The 20,427-nt window shown below is 39.9% G+C and overlaps 1 protein-coding gene across 1 annotated transcript in view; it reads left to right on the top strand.

The window, feature by feature from the left end:
* The window catches only part of arid3c (AT rich interactive domain 3C (BRIGHT-like)), a 59,069-nt gene extending 39,939 nt beyond the window's left edge, over positions 1-19,130 (top strand). Inside the window, exons 4-8 of the mRNA XM_054774716.1 lie at positions 5,142-5,325; positions 7,056-7,294; positions 9,008-9,283; positions 11,341-11,430; positions 12,342-19,130. Of these exons, the coding sequence (XP_054630691.1) occupies positions 5,142-5,325; positions 7,056-7,294; positions 9,008-9,283; positions 11,341-11,430; positions 12,342-12,508 (956 nt within the window). The 3' untranslated portion in view covers positions 12,509-19,130. The remainder of the gene's footprint in view (positions 1-5,141; positions 5,326-7,055; positions 7,295-9,007; positions 9,284-11,340; positions 11,431-12,341) is intronic.
* Positions 19,131-20,427: the final 1,297 nt, after the last annotated feature.

The raw sequence follows: 20,427 nt of genomic DNA, 5'->3' as shown, positions 1-20,427 counted from the left end.
GCTCAGCCAAATGTAATGAGCATAAATAAAAGCGGCTTGGTGATTCTCCCAACTCCAACTCCAAACATTGACACTACAGCATCATCTGAAGCAGTTTATCTTGTTGAAGAGCTTTGCTCTGATCAACCAATAAGGACTGGGGGCCTGCCTCTTTGCTCTGATCGTCTAGTCAGAACTGGGGCCTTGAGCCCTGAGAGGTGAATCAGAAGTCTCATTGGCTACTAAAAACAGCCCCATTGCTAATTGTGTGTATGTGACAGGAGCCAACACTCCGGGTTCTGAAGGTCCTGGGCAGATTACATTGATATGGCAAAATCTGATTGAACAAAAAAAACAAACACTACCGGAAGCACTACAGCCAGATGATAGACTGTTGTGAATAAATTAATATAATTTAATGGAAAAATTTCTACAATTTAAGTTTGAAATGTAGGTCAGTACTTCCGGTTATGATTAGGCCAGCAAAGAAGGCCTTGCTGGCCATGACTGCACACCACTGCATAGATGAAGATATTGAAGTTCATATTGAAGAACCGTAAAGCACCGTGTATAAACCGCACTTTTTTCCACCTCTAAGAAGCAAAAAATCGGGGTGCAGTTTATACACGATGACAGGTCTGTAACCAGACTCGGACTGAAAAATAATATCAGACAACGCTTCTACAACGCTTCAGCGGAAGATCACTCGTACTACAAGCGCGGTCACACCGCCTGAACTTTGCTGTAGCGTTCCTGGAGCGGTGAAAAAAATTAATCACCGCTCGTTCACCACCGTTTAACAGAAGTTGGACCCCGTTAAGGCAACGCCGTATCCGCTCAGCCACCGCTGATGGTCCCTCTCACCGCTCCGAAAGTTTTGAGCAGCACAAAATATTACGAGCGGCCAATTTTCTGCCACGGCAAAGTTCATCACCGCTCCAACAACGCCCAGTCAAAGTTTGGCGCCACTAGACGCAAGCTCGTGGACGCTTGGGTCCGCTAGGCCAGAATTTGGCTATAAATGTGGGGAGAAATGCCGTCTGTGGGTCAGACAGTTGCTTTGACTTTAGTGCTCTTTGCTGTACAGTTGCTGAAAATGCTTGTGTATGCTTGAATAAACGTTGGGAGTTTATTCAAATTCACACTGAAGCAATGCAGCATTATGTAATTCCATTGCAGATGAATTGATGGACGGCAGATTTCTCCTTTCTTCTTCTTTTTGAAATCGCTTAGTACCTTTACGCATGTTGATTTGAGATGAAAGAGTTGGCAAGCATTTATGAAGTAACATTTTTTTTTCCCCGCCGTGAGCCTGAAAATGGGGGTGCGGTTAATACACAGGTGCGGTTTATACACGGTGCTTCACGGTACACATAGAAGAAGACATTGAAGTTGACAGTGAAGCACATACTGAAGTAGAGCGAGAAGTAGATATTGAAGTACATACAGTATTGTTCGTGTCGGCGAAGAGACGCTCAGCTGCTTGAGTAGGAGGATGTCAGGACAGAGCGTGCAATGAGCTTGGCACACAATAGGAAAGAAATGGGAGTAATTGCAAAGGACACTAACCATGGTCATGGCGTCAGACAAAGATAAAAGAGATACACGATACAGCAAACTTGACACCAACAGATAAGCACATAGATAAGCACAAAGGGCAACTACAAACACACGGAATGACAAACAACAGCTTACGTAACATTAAACATGTAATATTTACAACTGTTTACAAAGCAGTCCACTAAAATATGCTGGGAAGCAGGAAGTGCTCCCAGCGACGCTACAATGTTGAAGTAGACATAAAAGTAGACATTAAAGTACATGTTAGAGTAGACATAAAAGTAGATATTGATTTCATATTGATGAAAAGCCAGTTTGAGTGGAGAAATAAATGTTGATTGAGGTTGCGCTGTTTTACCTTTCTCTTTATGAAGTATATAAAGAAATATCATCAGTATGATGATGAAGTTGCACATCTGGAAGTGCATTGGATGAAGTGAAGAGGACGCTTGCAGTCTTGATGTGTTGTCACGGTGATGTACGAGCTGATGAGATCATTTGCGCTGACAAAAGACCTCCATCTTCACTGTTGTATTCCTGATATCTCCTCCACAAAATCAGGGAGACAAATGTATCACGTCTATTATTGAAAGCACATACATCTTCCTTAAAGAAGCTTTTCTTTCCCCAGACAAAGGCGAAGACTTTTATTTATTGCTCCGAGCCTTGTTTGCAGGCTTATTGTATTTGCAACTCATTCATGAATCACAGGAACCGCTGTGAACAAAATTACATTCACAATAGTTGTTGCAGAGACGCAAATCCAGAAAAATATCATCATAAAGAAAGTAAAAGTCCAGCAAACAATAGCCAAGAGCGGAGCAACAAGGCAGACGCTGGAGAAAGAGAGTGAAAGGCAAGGAAGTCATGGTACAGACATGAGAACTCAGGTCTAAATGGAGGAACTGTGAGGAATAATATGGTGTTTTCATGCAGGCCTTATCAATGGTCATGATGTTCACCTGCCTTGTTGCTCCGTGCCAGTCACCAGACCAAGCTGGAAACACAGAACAGAGACAGGAAACGCCAGGCGGAAACAGGAAGTGACCAACATAAGATGCAGCACATCAGCTGACATGTTGTGCATGAGGCCACTGTGCCACCCACTATGCTCAGCGCCGCCCACAGCTTTTGTTGTTGGGAACGAAAAGCATTTGTCCATGAACATATTGAAATTGGTTGGCTCATCTCATTCTACAAACTTCGCTTTACGCACGTTACATTCCAGGTGAATCCAAAGAAACCAGCAACACTCTGCCACCTGTGCTGCTAATGTCCTTAGAAGAACCTTTTGCTTTGTGCTTGGCTTTGTCATCATGATCAATGTAATACGGCGCAGATACAGACAAAAAGTGCATCCCTGCAAATTCACCCATTATTGGTCCAAAAACATTTTTTGTCCTCTGAAAATTGGCTGTTTTTTCTGTGGAAAACACCTCATTCACCATAAGTGGGTAAGAGTTTATAAATACAGTAATCCCTCGCCACGGCAGGCTTTGAATTTTGCGACTTCACTCTATCACAGTTTTTCAAAAAATATATCTTATTCATAAAAAAATATGCCTAATTGTACTTACTTACTTTTTGCCTAGATAAAGCATTTTCAAGCATAAAAATGGCTAAATGAAGTAAAACACAAATATAAGGCATTCAAAGACACATTCAAAGATGCTGTCATGATATGTAGTATTCTACACTGGTCACTAGGTGTCAGTAATGTTATTGTAATGTTGGGTGAGACACACAAGCACCAGACTTGATCGCCGGAGCAACAGGCTTTTATTGCAGGTTTGAATGATCTCACAACAGGCACAATAATCCCTAACACAGGCTACTGTTGCGGCCGTAGCCTACACCAAGCTAAAACTCACCTCTAAACCCCCAACGCCACTTCCTGTCCGCCCCTCACACAGCTCCCCTCCCACAGCAACACACACGAGCACAAGTCTTATTAATGTCTTATGTTATTTTCTTTTATTATGTATACGATATTGGGTAATGCATGTGTAAAAGTGATATAGGGGTGTTATTTCAGCTCTAATAATGTTAAAAATGTATTTAGAAGGTTAACAGTTTTTATATGCTCTAACTACAGTATGAAAATATTCAATTTATAAATAAGAAAGCCTACTTTGCAGAAATTCACTGACCAAGATCAGGTTTGGAAGTTATTAACAGCGATTACTGTATGTGATAATACAGGTAAAATGTACAGCATACATGTCAAGCCCACAATGTTTATAGATTTCACGCTTTGTTTGGCGGTCTCTGAACGCACAGCAGTTGAGTGTTGAAAAGCAAAAGTGAAACTTTCGAACTTTTTCAGATGCTGCCACAGTTTAATAAATCCACCAAATACTGTAGAAGAAACACTGCAGTGCTAGCGGTGGGTAGCTATACAGTACATTTTATACTTTAAATGTGTTTAATAAGTGTTTGAGGCATATTTGGGGCTTAAAGTTGGATTGTGTCGTGCGTGACTGAAGAATGGTAGCTGGAGGAGAACGTCAACATCAAGATAGCAGCTGTCTGTTGACAATAGTCATTTTTATGTGCGTATCAATTATTCACAGTTTTTCACAATGGTCCCAGAACGTAAGCCCTGTGAATATCGGGGTGCTACTGTATTTCAACTCTGGACGAGGTGTTGTCCTCCAAAGCAGTTCAAAGATCGAATTTGGTCATTAGAACTTTTCCGTAAGTGGATTTGGTAGCCGACTTACCTGTGAAAGCTCATTCATTACCCGCTGATGCAATTTTGGAGTCTAAATGAAGCCACTTTGGCACTTTGTGCTGGTTTCAAGCCTGGACGGTATTGCTGATATTGTCTTTAGAGCAGAAGGGAGCATCAATCTTGTGTTTTAATAGTGTCTCATCCATTCACATGCCAGCACCACAAAATGAAGCCGTAATTACTGACTTTAATTGATGTGCTTTTACCACCTCAGACGATACTTCAAGCTCTCCTCCCCCTTGGCTGCTGTTGTTTGCACTATATTTCTGCAGCTATTGATCCCTATTATGGTAAATCCAATGGGCACAATGGAACTCTATCAGCAAAATGCAGGTTAATTATCTCAGGGTCAAGCACTGTGGAATTTTCACAATGAGTGGGCATTCTCTCTTTATTGCCTGACATTAAATTGCAAATACAAATTATTACCATGGGCTCTTTATTTTGCTAATAAGGGTCAGGGCCGGCTGTCATTAAGTGGAAAATTACTCCCCAATTTCAAATGATTATATTTACAATGTTTCCAGCAAATGAAGACTTATTGATGGATTTCCCTTTTTCAGTTCCTCCAGTCTTTTTTTGTGGAGTGATTTCCTTGGATTGATTGTTACATATTTTTCAAAGTTAACATTTGGGGGAGAGACATTGTTAAAAGTCGTGACAGAATGATGACATTTATATTGAATGAGGCCATGTGCAATCAATGTCCATGTAAGAATGGAGAAACTTTTTGCGTGCCGCTAAGGAAGCTGTCAGACGTTTGACTGGCTGAAGATAAATTGGTCTTATAAGAAGGTGCAGACGCCTATTGATGGAAGGAACCAAAGTTAATGGAATTGATTGTGGATATTGTGTTGGCTTTCTGCAGGGACTCCAGTGAATCGGATTCCTATCATGGCCAAGCAGGTGTTGGATCTCTACATGCTCTACAAGCTCGTCACCGAAAAAGGCGGCTTAGTGGAAGTCATCAATAAGAAAATATGGCGTGAGATCACCAAAGGCCTTAACCTTCCTACCTCCATCACCAGCGCAGCTTTCACTCTTCGAACACAGTGAGTAATAAGACTTGTGCTCGTGTGTGTTAATGAATGACATACCTTGTCGTACAGTGGCGAAAATAGGTATTTGATCCCCTGCTGATTTTATAAATTGGTCAATAGTTGATTGAATTAAATAAGTATTTGATCCCGTATCAACCAGCAAACATTCTGACCTCCATCCCCACCCCTGCCCGATTTTTATTTGAGTCCCATCTGTTTAGGAAAGTACGCCTAATCTCCAGTCATTATGTGGATAAAAGACACGTGTCACACAAACACCTCCACTCAAACCTCTACACGACCATGGGCAAGACTAATGGGCTGACCCCAGGATTATTATAGACCTACCCAAGACAGGAATGGACTATAAGAGCATCATCAAGAAGCTAGGTGAGAAAGGTGAGGGAACAGCTGAGAATGACAAGGGAGGAGGAGCTGGTTGATGATGTCAAGGGAGTTGGGAGCACAGTCAGCAAGAAAAGCATTAGTAAGACACTTTGACGTAATGGATTGAGATATTCCAGTGCCCGCAAGGTCCCCTTACTCAAGAAGGCTTGGGAGAATGTGATGTGGTCACATGACACCAAAATGGAGCTCTTTGCACGCATCAAGCGGAATCAGCAGAAAAATGGTGAATATGAGTCCAACAACAGCATCCCGACTGTCTAACATGGAGGTAGAAACATTCTGCTTTGGGAATGCTTCTTTCAGCAAAATCCCCCTTGAGGTGCGTGCAACCCTGCGGAGCAACTACAACAAACGACTGACTTCTGTGCTTGCCAACAGGAATTTCTACACCAACTACTAAACCACCGTTCGTGTTGCAAACTTTATTTTCGGACATTCATACCTTTGCAAGGGGTTAATGTACAAAAGTAGCAAGGGATCATATACTTATTTTCCCCACTGCAAGTTTATGTAAATTGAAGACATAACGGTGTGTGTGAATTGTAAACTGTATGTGGCATCCCAACTATAAGGACACTCAGAAAAGGCTAATTAGAAGCACAGAATGGTAGCCAGCTTTTACATATGGGTGATTCTCCTGAAAGGAACACCAGAGAGGGCGCCGCCACGAGGGGCTTGACGCACAGACTACAATGGTTTGAAGCCAGAACCATATAAAATATACTGCAAACACAGTGACTAAACAGGGGAAACAGTGTAGAATACTTTCTTCGCCTGATCTTATGTCAACTTCAGCCCATTTGCGTATCGCCATTTTGTGAAAGTTTGTCACAAAGACAATGAAAGAAATAATACAAAACATTTCAGCTGCTGTGATTTGCGAAGCATAACACTTCATTGTGTCGCAAACGCATTTTGCTGCATCCAAAACATATACTTTTACAGCAACACACACTAAGCCAAAAAGAAACTTTCGTGGTAGCCTCATCTTGGGTTTCTGCCATGTAATTGATCAGGAAATGTGCAAATTCGGCAATTTTTATTTAAGAAAATGTTAAAACTATTGGGTTCACACAGAAAATACATTTATAATACAGGTCGCCTGCCTCCCTTCATTGCACGTCACTGGTTATATGGAAGTTGATGTTTGGCACCCACATTATTCTTAGTAAGAATACATTTCAATCAATTTTTTTTTTTATATTTTTAAATGACTTTATTTGTAATGGATACAAGTAAATGAATTAAAATGAATGAAATTCCTTTGAAATGAAAGGATTGAAATAAAGTGTCTCGTAAAGGGTTAATAAGTGCGGTTGTGTCGTTGCTGACAGATACATGAAGTACCTCTATCCGTATGAATGCGAAAAGCGGGGACTGAGCTCCCCTGGTGAGCTTCAGGCAGCCATCGACAGCAATCGGCGGGAAGGCCGCCGGCAGAGCTACGGGTCCGCCGTCTTCAACTACTCTCCTGTAGGCACCCCGACCCTTCTGTCATCACCAAAGATGCAACTTTCCCATCTACCAATGCCTACTCACAATACTGCTCATATCTCCCAGATGATCAAGAAAGGTAAGAACATACTTTTTACAATCTTTACAATCTATATATATATATGCCGTCCTTATACATCCCTTGGCACACCTGCCAGTGATACACGCTGACCCCCTGTAGGCAGCCCCCATGCACTAGCGAGGCCAAAACCCCATCAGAACAGCAGTGCCAGCCGGTGCTTGAACAAATCCTAATCAAATCTGATCTAACAAACGAGTTGATGAGTAAGAGAAATAAATATTGCACTGATGTGTGAATCAGTCTAAGGCAGTGCTTGTCAAATAATGATGCCTTTTATTCAGCATTTTGATGCATTTATATGCATTTTGGATTGTTTTCTGCATGTAAAACTGTAATTGTAAAACTATAAAAGCGTGTTTTGTGTTAACATTTTTGGTTTTCTGGAACAGATTAATTGGATTCACATTATTTCTTATGGGAAAAATGTACGTGTCAGTTAGAGTCGGACCTCGCACAGGGGTCATTGCCCTCAAAGAGGAAACATCTTGCAGGACATCCTCACATCAGCCAGATGCAAGATGTCGGAACACACCACAAATACGTACGTCAGGATGTTTTGATCCTCAAAGATAGCACCTGGATGATCTGTGCTGCATGGAATGGAATCCAGGCATGGCATACGTTGAATTTCAAGTCTTATAAGACCAGTGTTGGGTAAATTACTTTCAAAAAGTCATTTGATATGCAGTAGTTTTCCAATAAAGTAATTGAACTAGTAACGCAATTGCTCCTTCATAAATAGGAAGGAAGTAATGTTTGAAATAGTAGTTAATTGATCCATTACTGGGAATCAGTAATGGTGCTACTCCCAACACCGTACAGTGGAACCTCGGTTAGCGTACGCCCAGGGTAGCGTGTTTTTTGTTTAACATAAAAAATTTTGAGCAAAATTTTGCCTCAGTTTGCATATATTTTCCAGTTAGCGTCTTATTGTGTTATCAATACACTACATGAGCCCAACTGTGTTCTTAATGTCTGCATTCCTGTTAAAATTTCAGTGTTTGTAAAAAAAAACAAACAAAAAAAAAAAACAACAACAAATCATTTCAGAACTCTTCCTACTTATGTGAACTTTAGCCTGAACAATAACACTGAAAACCGATGTCATATCTTTCAGAGCGAGAGGGTATGGGTTGCCAAATGCAAAAATTCAATCACATGAATGAATGAATGAATATTTTTAATATCTAGCTCACTTTTCTCACATTTTTCTCACACTTCTGAAGATATGAATAGTCCATTTTTATGGTAACTTTATTTGGAAATAGAGAGATCTGGTCACCTGCTCAGGATGCCTCCCGGACGCCTCCCCGGGGAGGTGTTCAGGGCACGTCCGACCGGTAGAAGGCCTCGGGGAAGACCTAGGACACGTTGTAGAGACTTTGTCTCTCAACTGGCCTGGGAACTTTCCTGCCCCCGCGACCCGACCTCGGGTAAGCGGTGGAAGATGGATGGATAGATGGAGATAATATGTAAAAATAACATTAATAAAGCTTATAAATGAATTTGTATTGATCTCCTACTAACCAGCAAGCATTGTGACCTTCACAGACCTGTTTTTAATGTTAGTCCCTTTAGGAAAGTACTCCTAATCAGTATAATAAGCAGTTGGAGGAGGATTGTAGTCTTCTATGACTATGCATTTGTAGTTTTAGGGTGGCAGAATGACTTGCACTGTTAAGTATATGTTGTTCAAATCATTCTTTTCAGAGGATGCCATGGTTGCCAGCTGTGTGCCAGGCAGGATGGTCCTCCCCATGTCTCCCAGTAGCCACCTCACTCCATCTGTGGCTGCTCAAGCTGCAGCTGCCGTCCAGGCCGCTGCTCTGGAGCAGCTCCGAGACAAGCTGGAAAGCAACGAACCCCCGGAGAAGAAGATGATGACGGTGGCAGAGGAGCAGAAGAGGATGATGCAGCATGCGCTGCAACAGAACCTGCTGGCCATGGCAACCCAACTGCCTCTCAGCATCAAACTCAACAACAGAGGTCAGATTCTCCAATTTCCATTCACTATTTATTCTTCATGTTGCTTATACAGTACAAGACCTTTTAGTACTGTTCAAACCAGCTTTGGGCTTTTTCCCAGCAGTCTTTTTACCATAATAAAACCTAACAACATCAATGCAACCAACAACCCTCCAAATCTTATACTGCAAAAATTCATCCAATGATTGCCTGAAACTTTTGCATAATATTTTACTCCTGATATTTCAATATTTGTGCTGAAAATGTTTGTTATTGTTCAGACATATTGCATATCCATTACATAGTCCATTCCAGCGTTGTGCAGGTCTACAATCTTGTCCCTGAGGTCAGCTTCAAATAAAGTTACCATAACAATTATGTGCTGAGTAAATAGTAAATCAGCAGAGGATCAAATACTTCCTTTCCCAAGAGTCCTTGGTCACATGACATACGTAATTCGAGCCTGCTCCATTGTTGTTATGTAGAAAGACGCAAGTGTAGTACAGCTTGATGAGAGTAAAAACGCTGACCTGGCTGAGCTGACAAGTCATAATTCACATGGGACTTAATGATGGAGGCTAAAGGAAGAGGATGAGTTCTATCTGCAGACTTTTCTGTCTGCATGGCTGCACACGGTATTAGTCATGATCGAAGGATTGTACTTATGAAGATACATGATGATACAGACCTTACACATAAACACTGTAATCACTTTCTCACCCAGCACTACCATTTATCCCCACCCACATTTGACTTACTTTGTTCGCTATTACAGTAATGCCTTGTGTCGCATTCAAAGACATTCATAGGCATCAGTAATGTTACTGTAGTGTTCGGTGAGACACACAAGCACCAGACTTGATCGCTGGAACAACAGGCTTTTATTGCAGGCACAATAACCCTTGCACGAGCAACTCTGCGCGCCGAGCACCGCGACACACACGAACACAAGTCTTATATACAATATGTCTTAAATGGCTTATTTTGTTTACTATAATGGGCACTGCATGTGTAAAGCTGACTGTAGTGGGTGTTATTTCATGTCTGCGGGGGCTCTAATAAGGTTAAAAACCGTACTTAGAAGGTCATAAACAGGTTTTCTATGCTCCAACTATGAAAATATGTGATTTATAAATAAGGAATCCTACTTGTGAAAATTCACCTACCACGGTCACGTCTGGAGTCAATTAACTGTGATTAACTGTGATTAACAATTAACTGTGATACAAGATAAAAGTTGGAAATAAGTCATTTTAAGGAATTTTGCATTAGTAAGTAATAATGTCACAAGAAACTATTGAAATGTTACAAGGACAAAGTCAAAAAGACAGTCTTTAATATTAGAAAAAGTCGTACATTCAGGAAAAATACATTCGAATTTTACAAGACGATAGTCACAGGAAAAAAAGAAAAAGTAATGTTTTTTATGAGAAAAAAACACATTTTTACGAGCACACAAAGTCAGAGTATTACAAAAAAAATCTAATTGGAAATTTCTAAGATGAACATTGTCACATTATGAGAATAAAGTTGTAATATTGTAAAAACGTCGGAGTTGCAGGAGATGAAAATGGTCATATAACAAGGTAAGACAATAGGTAAGATAGATAATAAGATAGATAATAAGGTAAGGTGAGTGAATTTCCCCGCTGTGGGATAAATAAAGTACAAATACAAAGACTGTATTTGCTGTATTTGCAATTTTTTTATATTTGACTTTAAAAATCAGTAAAGTTATTTCCACAAAAGTTTAGCATTTTGGTTCCTTACCATACCCAAGATGAAGGGTGACATTGAAATGATGGCGTAGCATTACACGTCTAGAGTATATACTGCATACTGTACATACATGATACATTCAGTAGAGTGTATAATATGAAGACATATGTCCTCAACCGACGGTGATATGACATGTACAAATGTCCTTTCCATCTTGCGACTGTGCTTTGTGTCCAGAAGTCATTAATAAAGCTCTCTTCACCTGTCACTCTAGGAACTATGCCCAATAGTCCTCTGGCTCCTTGTGTTCCCTTTCTAAATGCTCATATTGAGTTTTCCTCTGCCTCCTGTCTTGACAGATGATAGACAAGAGACTGCATTGAACCTGTCTACCAGCGGCATTAGCAGCATCAACATGTCAATAGAAATAAATGGAGTTGTCTACACAGGTAAATAGAGGCTCCGTTTGCTGATGTAATTGCAGGAAGGAAATTCAATAAGTTATAGCAGCACCCTGCTGCTTAGTCCTCTGCGCAATTTGATGTCTTTGCTATCAAATCCATCGTAATCAAGTGGCAGTCCAATAGCGTTAAAAAAGTTAAATATCTCAAAACTGGGCCTGTGGATTCAAGGTCGATGGGGCTTATTGTCTTATGTGCCCGCAGGGCCGAGGATCTGCGTGTGTGTGTGCGTGTGTGTGTGTGCGTGTGTTGGGGTAATTACTGCTTCTGTGCTTACACAAAACACTTCATGTCAGAGTGTAAGCCTGATAGGTGTCACTTCATATCTGAAACATCTTAGAAAGCCAGCAGCCACAGTGTTGAATTGATCCATGTCAGCAGGCCACCATAGCTGACTCTTTCCTTGAAGGCAGGGGACGCTTTCCATTCAAGCAGGGGACTCTTCTTTTAAGGCATGCGACTATTTCCTTTAAGGCATGGGACTCTTTCCTTTAAAGCTGGGGACCAAAGTATTTGACTCGCCTTTAAAGTAGGGGGCTCTTTCCTTAAGGTGGGGGATTCTTAAAGTAGTGAACTACTTCCTTTAAGCAGGGGACTGTTTCCTTTGCCTTAAAAGAAGAGTTTCCCTAAAAGAAAGAGTCCTCTGGCTTTAAAGGAAAGAGTCCCCTGCCTCTTTAAGGTAGGGGGCTCTTTCCTTTAAAGCAGGGGGCTCTCTCCTGTAAGGCAGGGGGCTCTTTCCTTTAAGGCAAAAAAGCTACACTGGAGTGGAAATTTTTTTCGACTGCACTGTAGAAAATGTGTGTTTTTTTTATCTTTCAAATGACGGTCCAACAGAGAGGACATGTTCAGGGCATCATGACAAGAATCTTAAGTTTTAATGTGATGTGTTTGCTCTGCAGGTGTCCTTTTTGCTGGCCAAGGAATGACAGCAGGACAGCGAGGCAAACACAGCAACTGTCCCTCTCAGGGGAAGACCAGTCCCATGCACTTCCATCCGTCATGCTCCTCCTCTTCATCTTCTTCTTCCTCTGTCCATACGCACAGAACCTCGGTGTCGTCATCCTGAGTTGTGTTCTCCCACTCCATCAGGAAGATGATCTTCTCAACACAAAAAGCTTATTTCCTCTTGGTGGCTTCACCCTTTCATGTCTACTTGGGTCCTGCTTGGAGTACAATCATGGCTTCATGAAGTTCAACCTCAACCCAATCAAAGAAACACCACCCAAACTTCAACCCCCCCAAAATCACCAACCCAAACCAAAGAAATGCCACCCAAACCTCAACTCAAAAAAAGAAACAGGCCACACGTTAACCCAACCAAAGAAACACCACTTAAACTTTAACCCAACCAAAGAGATGCCACCCAAACCCAAGCCTAAACGCCCCCGCAAAAAAAGAAACGCAGCTCAAACCTCAACTTTAACCAAAGAAACGCCACCCCCAAATCTCACCCCAACCAAAGAAACACCATCCAAACCTCAACCCAACCAAAGGTGATGAGGTTGCAGGCTTTCAAGCGACCAAAGACACAGCATGTTTAAAAAGAGCTACAAACTTTTTCCAGCGAGGAATTGAAGAATGCGGGAGGAGGGGGACACTTTGATATGTCTCCCTTGAAAATTGCTAAAAGCAATCCAAAGTAGATGAAGATATGATAATCACTTTAATATCTTTAAAAAAACTTAGCACTATTAGTGGCATTTCTGGTAACAGTCAACATTTATACTTTTTCTGCTAAAATTAAGACTTGTTTCTCAATTTATTTATTTTTGGACTGCGGGCTACAAAAAAAATAAAATAAGCAGGGCCGTAATTTGTAGGCTTGTGCAAAATTCAGAATTTAGAATTCGATTAAATTCATTTGATGGATTGGAATTGAATTAGCTCCGCCCCACAGGATGTTGAATTGGAATGACAGGAAGTGGAATGAAAGCTGAATTCGTTAAAAAAAAGACTTTTCTTTTCATTTCAGCCATTTGGAATACTTCAATAAAGTAAAGCATTCTGGGAATTTTTTTCAGCATTTTCCGTCATTTCAAAGTTAGAATACATCAAATGACATGATGTATTTTACAGAAGATGCTTTTATTCTTAAAGGGATAGTTCGGAGTTTTTGACATGAAGTTGTATGACATCCCCAGCAGCAGTGTAGTACATCAACAATGACTTACCCCCCCCCCCCGGATTTCGGATTTCTGCTTACTTGCTGGGTCATTTAAAGAGTTTGACTATTCAAAACAACATGCATTCAAAAGAGTAATACATTTGCGTCAGAAAAATCCTTCTCGAGAAAATTAGACCTCACTAATTGCTCGGTGTTCTATTTGTCTCCGCCGTATCCCTGCGCACTGACGCCTCTCGATTCTTATGTATGTGATGAAGACGCTCGGTGTGGAACACGGAAGACGGCCGAAGTGCTCCATCGCAAAAGAAGGCGCGAGCGACTTAATCACGTAGGAGGGGTGACGTAAGTCTTGATATAGTCCACTGCTGATGGGGATGTCATACAACTTCATGTCAAAAAATGCCCAAGCAAAGCACCCTACATGTTGCTGACTCAGTCACCGTTATGTCACATTGTTTTCTGCATGTAAAACTATAATTATTCTCCATAAAATGTATTTTCAATTTTGGAACGGATGAATTGGATTTACATGATTTCCTATTGGAAAAATTTCCTCAGTTTGCTTACGTTTCGGTTTTCGTCTGACCTTTTGGAATGAATTAATGACAAAAACTGAGGTTCCAGTGTAATAATATTTCTGTGAAATATATCAAACCGTAAGCAATATGCTGTAAAGCATGAGTCTGCAATACACCAACATTATCAATTGGAATTTGAATTGCAATTCTACTTTGTGTTCACAACGTCAGTTCCAATTCAAATTCTGAACTCAATTGAAAATTAAATTGAGAATTTTGCACAAGCCTGATACCTTGCAGACCCCTGTCCTGCAGCATGTCCAATGAATATCTGGAATATTTGTACTTTTATGGTTATATATACTACTCACAAAATTTCAGGATGAAGCTAAAATGTATTATAACCTTCACAGGTGAGCTTCATATAGGTTATAATATATTTTAAAATTAGGGCTGTCAAATGACTAAAATGTTTAATCCAATTAATCACAGTTTTCCAATTAATTAATCATGATTAACCACCATTTGCAACTAGGAGAGAGGTTTACAAGTTGGAGATACATATATGGTGTTGGAATTGCACTGCCCAGGTTCTGGCCTGAATAAAATGATTGAGTAATCATTATTATTTTAAATCAAATTTAAAATGAAAAACAGCGACATAGTCTGCTGACTGTGTGGCCGCTGTACCTCCGTCTGTACCTCCGTCTGCTTTCATAACAGGCGGCTTGCCACGATGTGCATGCATTAATTACGCTGAAAAATAAATGAGTCACTGCTGTTAATTTTGACAGCCCTATTAAAGTACACTATAATCTTTACAGGTGACCTTCATACGGGTTATACATTAGTTAGCTTCAACCTGGAAGTGCTTGTTTGAATATAGTTGGTATTATTATGATGGTGGTTAGCAATGCTACACTGCATCATACTCAAAGTTGACATTGTAAATATAAAAAGGTGTCATTGTGTACTTCTACGTGTCTGCAAACTATTAGAAAAATACCGACATTCTTCACTCACCCCAAAAGACATGGATCAAATGGCAACATTGTCATGATAAAAGCTCATGTCCAGGAGACTTTCGTTTTTGTTTTTACAAATGACACAACGCTTCCACAGTGTAAATTCATACACACATTTGCTGTTTAAGAAAATGAAATCCTTGAAGAAGCACAAAGCTGATGAGATGTGATGGAGGTTCCTCTATGCTTTGTTGGAGACGCCAAAAGGACAGAAATGAGAAATGTTGTTCATCTTGGAGGTGATCAGAAACAAAGGAGGATGTAAAAGACATAAATTATGTTTATTGAATGTCTTTTGTTTTACGTTAATGCATCTAAAAAAAATGACATGTCTATTGTAATTTATATGTTTTATTCTTTTAAAACATGAATTGTAGTTTTGGGGGATTCTACTTTGTCTACCTAGAGCGTGGCCACAGGAAAAACATTGTGCTCAGTTGGAATATGATTTGTTATGCAAAGGTTGCAAGATGGACATGGACTCTGCAAAAAGTCATACTTGAAGGACACGTTTGTTTCTGCAAATATTGCATTCACGTTCAACATTTGCCAACCACTTTTCTGTCACAGTCCATGCAAAAATACCTCATGCATTTTTATAATACACCTTCAATGCCATGTTTTTTTTTTCTTTTTTCGGTCTTTTCCGTGACAGATCACTGGACTTTGTTATCATTTTTGATGATTATACCAAAGAAGGGAATATTTGATTGACACATCTACCTCGTTTATTATAGACTGTGCCAACATGCTTAAGTGTATCGTTGTTTTTCATGACTACTGTATGTGTGACGGAGATAATTGTTTTTTCATTGCAGTGTTAGCGTCTATATTTAAACATGTACATATAGACAACAGCACCTGGCAACAACAGATGCCAAAAGCTTAGAAATAATACATTGTCAGAGAAAACGTAAGAAATGTGATGTTTGTGTAATGGCTCATGTACTTACTGATAGTGTAAGAACACTGATAATGATGATGGTGATTGGAAATGAGGTATTACTTTGTAACGCAAAGTGCATCCGGAAAGTATTCACTTGTTACACATTTTCCTACGTAACAGCCTGATTCCAAAGTGAAATAAATTAAATTTTTTCCCTCAAAATTCTACACACAATGACTCACAATGACAACATGAAAAATATATATTTTTTCAGTTTGAAAATGTATTAAAAATAAAAAAAAACTTTGACATGACATAGCATTCACAGATCTTCGCTTGTTTCGCATTTTCTTAAAGACACCCAACTCACGAGACGAAACGAGATTGGCTCCACGAGACAAGGTTTTAACATTAATTTTAAGCAGAGTACAATGAAAAAATATTACTTTTATTTAACCGAGTTGCAAAACAATGCAGATGCGTTCTGAAATGTTTAATGTCCCACAAATTGACACTAAACTATATTATTGTCTACATTTTAGGAGACCAAATAAACCATTAATGTTATGATGATATATAATAATAATAATATATCGAAATAATGCAATATTTCTTTTAATATGTCATCTTTGACTCTGTAGACTGGTGGAATTGTCATTTGCGACGTGTATTTTCTCACAGGCAATTCGTACTGTCTGTCAAACGTTTGCAGCATTTTTTGAAATGCTGGCTTTTCAACTGTTAAAGAGCAGCGATGTATTAAGCTACACTGTCTGTGAACGCACACCATTTTACGCTGTTCCGTTGTTAGTGTTGATCCGTTGTGGGTGATTGTGTGTCTCAGTGAGTGTTGACCGTTGGTGTTTAATTTTGTGGGAAAACTGGGTTAGGTGCATATGTTTAGGTGAGCAAGTTTGTACTACTACGTTACCTTGCATTGCTCCTCATGAGGCTCCACTCATTTGGTGCGTGCATGCTAGTGGCCCCGCCTCCCCTCACAGAGACAACGCGACTATGATTGACCTGAACTCTCGCGCTGTCTCACAACGTCTCAAGCCCTTCTATGACGTGTGTAGGTGCTGAAACAATGCGAGTGAGTGATGAGTGAACCCTCTTCTTGCCTGTTTGGAGGAGAGGGACGAGGAAAACAGACACGCATGCACATGGCAATACAAGGAGGTCGGCAAAATGATCAAATTCATTTTCGTTTATTGTGTGATTAAATGATTTATTATCGAGACTGAACGAGAAATCTGGTCACGTTTTATTCCAAAATAGAATAAAGTGAAATATATAAGTACATGTAATAAGTGAGAAATCTTCATCACATCAGTATTCACAGCACTTCACTTTTACATGTTTTCATGTGACAACCTTCGTAAATGGAGTCAACTTTTTTCCTTCAAAATTCTGCACACAACACCCCATCCCAAAAACATGAAAAGTTATTATTTTTCTAAATGTTTGCAAATGTAAAAATAATAAATACAAAAATTAAGCGTACCCATAAGTACTCACAGTGCTTCACTTTTTACACATTTTCCTATGTAATTGTCTTATTCCAAAATGGAATACATTCATTTTAATCCTCAAAATTCTACACACAATGCCTCATAATGGCAACATGAAAATATATTTTTGAAATGTTCGCAAATTTATTAAAAACAATAATAAACTTAAGACGTCACATAAGTATTCACGGCACTTCACTTTTTACTCATTTTCTTATGTCAAAGCCATAGTCCAAAATGTCAATTTTTTTTTCTTTCCATGAAGATAAACACACCACTCCGTAATGACAACATGAGCAAACGTTTTATGGGTTCATATTTTTTGTACATAAGTATCAGCTCAGGTGCATCCTGTTTCCACTCATCATCCTTGAGATGTTTCTACAGCTTCATTGGAGTCCACCTGTTGTCAATTCAGGTGCTTGAACATGATACCTGTCTATATAAGGTCCCACGCGTGACGGGTGTAGAGTTTTGACGAACAAAACGCTGCCACGCGAGCAATGAAAACTTTCCGGATGCACTGTGTTTTCCGAATGAAAGAAGCAGGCTGAAAAGGCAAAGTTACACTTCCTGTTTTCTCATGCTGACATTTGTGGTTGACATGCAATCAGTGATGACGGACAGCGACTAAATGATGCAGCATCGGGCGCTAATGAGGGTTGACTGAATGTTAGTGTTGCTTAAAATATGGGACCCTACATGAAAGCAGCCCCTCCACCACCAGCTTCCATTTCATCTCTTGCAATTATCACAAAAATACTCAGCATATACAAGAATTGAAGTTGTAAATGTAGCTCCTAATACTGTTTAGGCCAGCAGAGAAGGCGTTGCTGACCCTGACGGCGCACCACTGGTTGATGGAGTGTAACTTTCTCACGGCAACATGTGTAACGTGTTGAGGTTTTTGATGCTGGTGTCGTAGCGTGAGTGCAACTTAGTGATATTTTGTGTGACGGTTTGTTGGGGACAATCTTCAGCCAACTGTCAGTTGGGACAATGACCCTGTTTCCATGTACACGATATTACAATATTCATAAACGTGTTTGTAAGCAAAAAAATATATTCCCGTTTACCAAACACCGAAATTGTTGCTCATAACATCAATACCCTGGCTTTGATTTGAAGGCTTTGACATGTCTGAACATACTTAATACAGGAATATTGTGTGCACGGAAATGTAGTGAATGAAGTTGTACTTTATTAATTTCACGATGGAGACAAACAATTGATGTACATGTTATGGATAGTCTATTATTAGTGCATTCTCCTTATGAAAACGGGTAAACAATGGAGAGTTACTGTAAGTGTGTGTCGGCACCATCATAGAAATACAATACTTTAAACATATATTTGTTCGCCTGAATGACCTCATTAATATCAGGCAAGTCATTTTTTTATTGACAGGCGTGAAAATGATGACAAAATGTGTCCAGGAAGATTTAATAAGTGTTGATTGTCAGCCCTGGCAAGACAATAAAAAGTAGATTTGTGTATTTGAGCAGTGCTTTGCTGGTAGTTTTATGTACAAAGCTTTCAGTGTTGCTTTTCTTTCCCTTTTGTTCATCTTGAATGAGTCCAGTGCATTATGGGAAGGCTGGATTGTGGTGCTCAGGGGTTCAATGTATGAAAAAAACCTGTTTTGTGTTTGTATTTAGAAATAAAATTTTCTTTGAACATGAGCATTGTGAAAATTGTGTCGTTCCCAAAGCTATACAGTCGAGCCACACTTTTCAGGGCGGGGGTGTTAAATTCCGGGAGCACCATGGCAAAAAAAAAACACGAGTAACTGATAAGACCATTAAAATGACCATTTTAAACACACGGCTCAGTCTCCCATCCTCCAATCCCTCCTGCTAGCTTGATGTTGATGTTCTTCTCTTCGGATCAACATTTGCAACAAACACAACTTGTAATTATTACATTCGAGTCAGCTCCAGAACCCTCCCCTTCTCTCTTCAATTGCCATTGCTTACTCGTGACACCATCCAGTTTTAATCCCTAAATATGCCTCACACACTCATTAAACACATTAACAGTATAACATGTACAGCTACTCACCACTAATGAATGATGATGAAAGGTGATCCGTGAACAGATGGAATCTGTGTCGCAGTGTAGCCTTTAGACTAGTCAGGCTAGCGCTGTTGTAATTCCAGTGAGGACTTAGCATCGTATATTAACTTGTGTTCACCTCGCTGCAAGTTTCGTGGCCGAATTCACTGTCGAAGCTCGTAGTAACGTAACCAAACACATTTCAGCACACAACTATGGTGCATTCAAGGACCGCCGAGAAAGTGCAACATCTCATCACTTGATGAAAAAACATTTATCAGTGAAGCATCAAGACATAAACATGTAAAAAATTTGATTTTTTTTTTGTAACAGTGGTACATGCATGCAGTACACTTTTCGATTTAAGATAAATGAGATGTGTTTTCTGCAGAAAAAAACGCATCAAATTGAAAAAAAACCCAACATTTTTTGACCACAAATCTGCAAATTTGCAGGGCCGTGAATGCTGAATGTGCGGCGATCCGCTGTATATCGTTATTGCACTCCAACCCTGCTGTGTCAGGGTGTACCAGGCTGGTCCATTTTGTTTTTTTTCCTGCCTACCTGCAAACAGCTAACCCTCCACCTTCACAGCAGACTTACTTTCTTGTGGTCTTATTGATTGGCAGCGTGCTTGTCAGCGGTGCATAAAATGAACACTGTGTATGGAGGCATGGATTTCCTTGACAAGATAAGCCATTATTGGGTGACTGCTGCTGATTTGTTTTTGTTTATTCACCAGTATAAAGTACAAGCATCCCATTGGTCCCAATGATAAGACTATTAGCAGCAAATTGGTGGAGCAACATCGATGACTGCTAATCTTTGACACTTCTATAATTACAACAAGATACTCAGCCTTAAT

The sequence above is a fragment of the Dunckerocampus dactyliophorus genome, chromosome 4 (assembly GCF_027744805.1).
Source record: "Dunckerocampus dactyliophorus isolate RoL2022-P2 chromosome 4, RoL_Ddac_1.1, whole genome shotgun sequence".
Classification (NCBI taxonomy): domain Eukaryota; kingdom Metazoa; phylum Chordata; class Actinopteri; order Syngnathiformes; family Syngnathidae; genus Dunckerocampus; species Dunckerocampus dactyliophorus.
Note: the sequence above shows the minus strand (reverse complement) of the source record. Positions and strands in the feature narration are given on the sequence as shown.